Here is a 3255-nt window from a genome sequence, read left to right as displayed (position 1 = left end):
AGTGAGTGTGTGTGTGTGTGTGTGTGTCAGTCTGCAGTGTCTCAGGCGCACCTGATGTGTTTGTTGTCTCAGAGCACCTGTTGGCCGGTCTGCCGCAGCAGGTGAAGTTCACTATCCTGACGGGTCACTATTCGGTGAAGAAGGGCGACGCTCTTCAGCTCAGTAACACTGACTCCATGCCTGTGCTTCACTCGTCCACATGCAGCGCCCGCATCCTCAGCAGCAGCGCAGGTGAGAGAGACACACGCCACAATCAGGTACATTACCAAAACACACAGGGACTTTGGCTTGCTGACGGAAGCAGCTTTCAGTGCACAGATAATAAAAATACATTAAATAAAAATAATATAAAAAAATTATTTTTTTATATTTTATATTAATTATTAATCATACAAATATAAAATTACAATAAATAATTAACAATCAAAATAAAACACTTACTAAACATGTATTAAATAATAAAAAAATTAAATAGAAAAAATATAAATGCATTTTGTAATAAAATATATAATACATATAAAATATATAAATACATTTTAAAGTAAATAATTTAAAAAAAATTTGATTCCAGTACACAGAAAGACAGATAATAAAAATAAGAGTAAAAATATAATATATATTATATCAAATTGTTTATACTGTGTGTGTGTGTGTGTCTTGTGTATATACAGTAAATATATATGTATATATATATATGGTTAGTGTTAGGCTTTATATATAATGTATATATTATTTTATATATGCACGTATACACATATATACACTATCAGTCAAAAGTTTGAAATAATGAAAGTCTCCTCTGCTCACCAAAGGTGCATTTATTTGATCAAAAATACAGTAAAAATTGTGAAATATTATTTTAGTTTAAAACAGCTGTTTTCTATGTGAATATCTGTTAAGCTGTAATTTATTTCTGTGATCATGTCACATTATAAATGTCTTTACTGTCACTTTTAATCAATTTAAAGCGTCCGTGATGGATAGAAGTGTTAATTTCTTCTGATTAAGCTTTGAGTGTCATCTGAAAGCTAGCGGATGTGCTGTGTGTTGTTGATCAGAGCTGCCACACACACACACACACACACACTCACTTACTCACACACAAACACACACACATTTTTTTATTGATTAAAAGTAAATTGGAAGGTAAATCTGCAGTATATGTGTCGGTCGTGTCCGTGACCTGTATTGTGTGTGTGTGTGTGTGTGCAGCTGGTCTTCAGGCAGCAGTGTGTGTTCAGCGTGTGGGAGCTGCGGTGGAGCGGTGTGTCGCCCGTCTCTGTGCACTGCGAGTTCTCAGCCGCTTTCGCTCCTGCAGACGCTCCGGACGCGGCACTCAAACCCTACAGATACGACTTCACTCTGGAACGAGTTTCAGTGAGTGTCAGCCGGATCTGATGAGTCGTGTGTGTGATCCTGAGTGTTCAGCGTGTGGGAGCTGCGGTGGAGCGGTGTGTCGCCCGTCTCTGTGCACTGCGAGTTCTCAGCCGCTTTCGCTCCTGCAGACGCTCCGGACGCGGCACTCAAACCCTACAGATACGACTTCACTCTGGAACGAGTTTCAGTGAGTGTCAGCCGGATCTGATGAGTCGTGTGTGTGATCCTGACGTGTGTGTGTGTGTGTGTGGTGTGTGTGTGTGTGTGTGTGTGTGTGTGATCCTGACCTGTGTGTGTGTGTGTGTGTGTGTGTGTCAGACGCTGTACAGCGTGCGAGCAGAGATCCGGCCGGCGGTGGGAGAGCAGCAGTGTTGCACCGGTTCTCTCTGCAGGCTGGAGGTGTCTCTAACGCGTCTCTCTGAAGCCAGCGACTCAGACGAGGAGTACAGCGAGACAGACGGCCTGCGCAGCAGCAGACTCCTGTATGAAGGTACAGACTCCTCCAGATCTAGGCTAAAGAAAGGTCTTAAGTGCTACACAGCAGAGGTTTACTTGTATAAATCAAGATTTAATTAAAATACAACAGTTCCTTTTCAAAACATTGCATTTTTTATTGTTGCTTTTATTTTTTATTTTCATTTTTTTAATGAAATGCTGCACATCAGAGGTTTAATGTTTTAGCTTTAATTGCACTGTAATACATTTTCCCAACTAAGACTTGTGATTTCATGAAAAGCAAATAATTAAAATACAACAATTTCTTTAGAACAAACATTGCCTTTTTATTTTTATTTTGTATTTTCTATATTTTTATTAAGCAGTTTAGTGTATTTAATTTTAGGTTGCAAATGCATGTTATTATGTTTTCCAGACGGGTTTATGTGTTAAAAGTTAATTAAAATACTGCAATTATAATTAAATTAAATTTTATAATTAAAATACAACAATTTCTTTACAACTAAATATTGCATATATATTATATATATATATTTTTATTTAATTTTAAGTGCTGCATATCAGAGGTTTAGTGTATAAATTCAGATTATTTGAGGTCATTCAGCTTCCCAAATAAACAAATACAACACAAAAACAAAAAATATATATTTTTAAAGCATCAGTTTTAAAATGCAAAGAGTTAAAAAATCTTATTATAAAATAATAATGATTGTATTATTATTATTTTTATTGCTATTGCTAAATAAAAATAATAAACTATAAAATAATACATTTTAATAATGCTATTGTACTGTAAAAATATTTAATTTTTAATTTTTTAATTTTTATGTTTTATGTGCATTTTTGAATCATAATTTGTAAAATGCAAGGATGTTTTGCTTTAGTGTTTGGCTTTATTTGTATTAATAATCTAGATGCTGACATGTGTGTGTGTCTGCAGTGATTGACAACAGCAGTAACTGGGCGGTGTGCGGGAAGAGTTCAGGGGTCGTCTCCATGCCGGTGGCTGCCATGGCGACACACAAGGTTCACATGGAGGTCATGCCTCTGTTCGCGGGTCACCTGCTCGTCCCCAGCATCCGTGTGTTCAAGTACCAGCCGCGCCTCGCCAGCCCCGTCATCCAGCCGGACACCGGTCAGGAGCCAGACTCTCTACTTCTGTCTAGAGCTCGCGTCATGAATGAATGAATGATGCATTTATATAGCGCTTTATTGTGTATTGTTGTACACCCAAAGCACTTTACAATCATGTGGGGGGGGGGTCACTCCTCAACCAACACCAGTGGTTTAGTCATGCTTTAGTGCGATCCATCATCAGAAGTGATGAGAAACTAATGAAACTCTTCAAATGTTATGAATGAATCCAGAGATGCCCAAAGTTGACCTTTGATGACCTTTGATTTTATGCCATGGGAAAAAAAA

The 3255-nt window shown here is 37.5% G+C and overlaps 1 protein-coding gene across 1 annotated transcript in view; it reads left to right on the top strand.

Moving 5' to 3' along the window:
• The window catches only part of trappc10 (trafficking protein particle complex subunit 10), a 24024-nt gene that overhangs the window by 17045 nt on the left and 3724 nt on the right, over positions 1 to 3255 (top strand). The window contains exons 15-18 of the mRNA XM_016536597.1: positions 73 to 310; positions 1197 to 1377; positions 1696 to 1867; positions 2774 to 2968. Coding sequence (XP_016392083.1) covers positions 73 to 310; positions 1197 to 1377; positions 1696 to 1867; positions 2774 to 2968 — 786 coding nt within the window. The remainder of the gene's footprint in view (positions 1 to 72; positions 311 to 1196; positions 1378 to 1695; positions 1868 to 2773; positions 2969 to 3255) is intronic.

Source organism: Sinocyclocheilus rhinocerous, unplaced genomic scaffold (genome assembly GCF_001515625.1).
Source record: "Sinocyclocheilus rhinocerous isolate Xijiao unplaced genomic scaffold, SAMN03320098_v1.1 scaffold2027, whole genome shotgun sequence".
Taxonomy (NCBI): Eukaryota; Metazoa; Chordata; class Actinopteri; order Cypriniformes; family Cyprinidae; genus Sinocyclocheilus; species Sinocyclocheilus rhinocerous.
The sequence above is the reverse complement of the archived record's forward strand: the minus strand, read 5'-3'. Positions and strand labels throughout refer to the sequence as shown.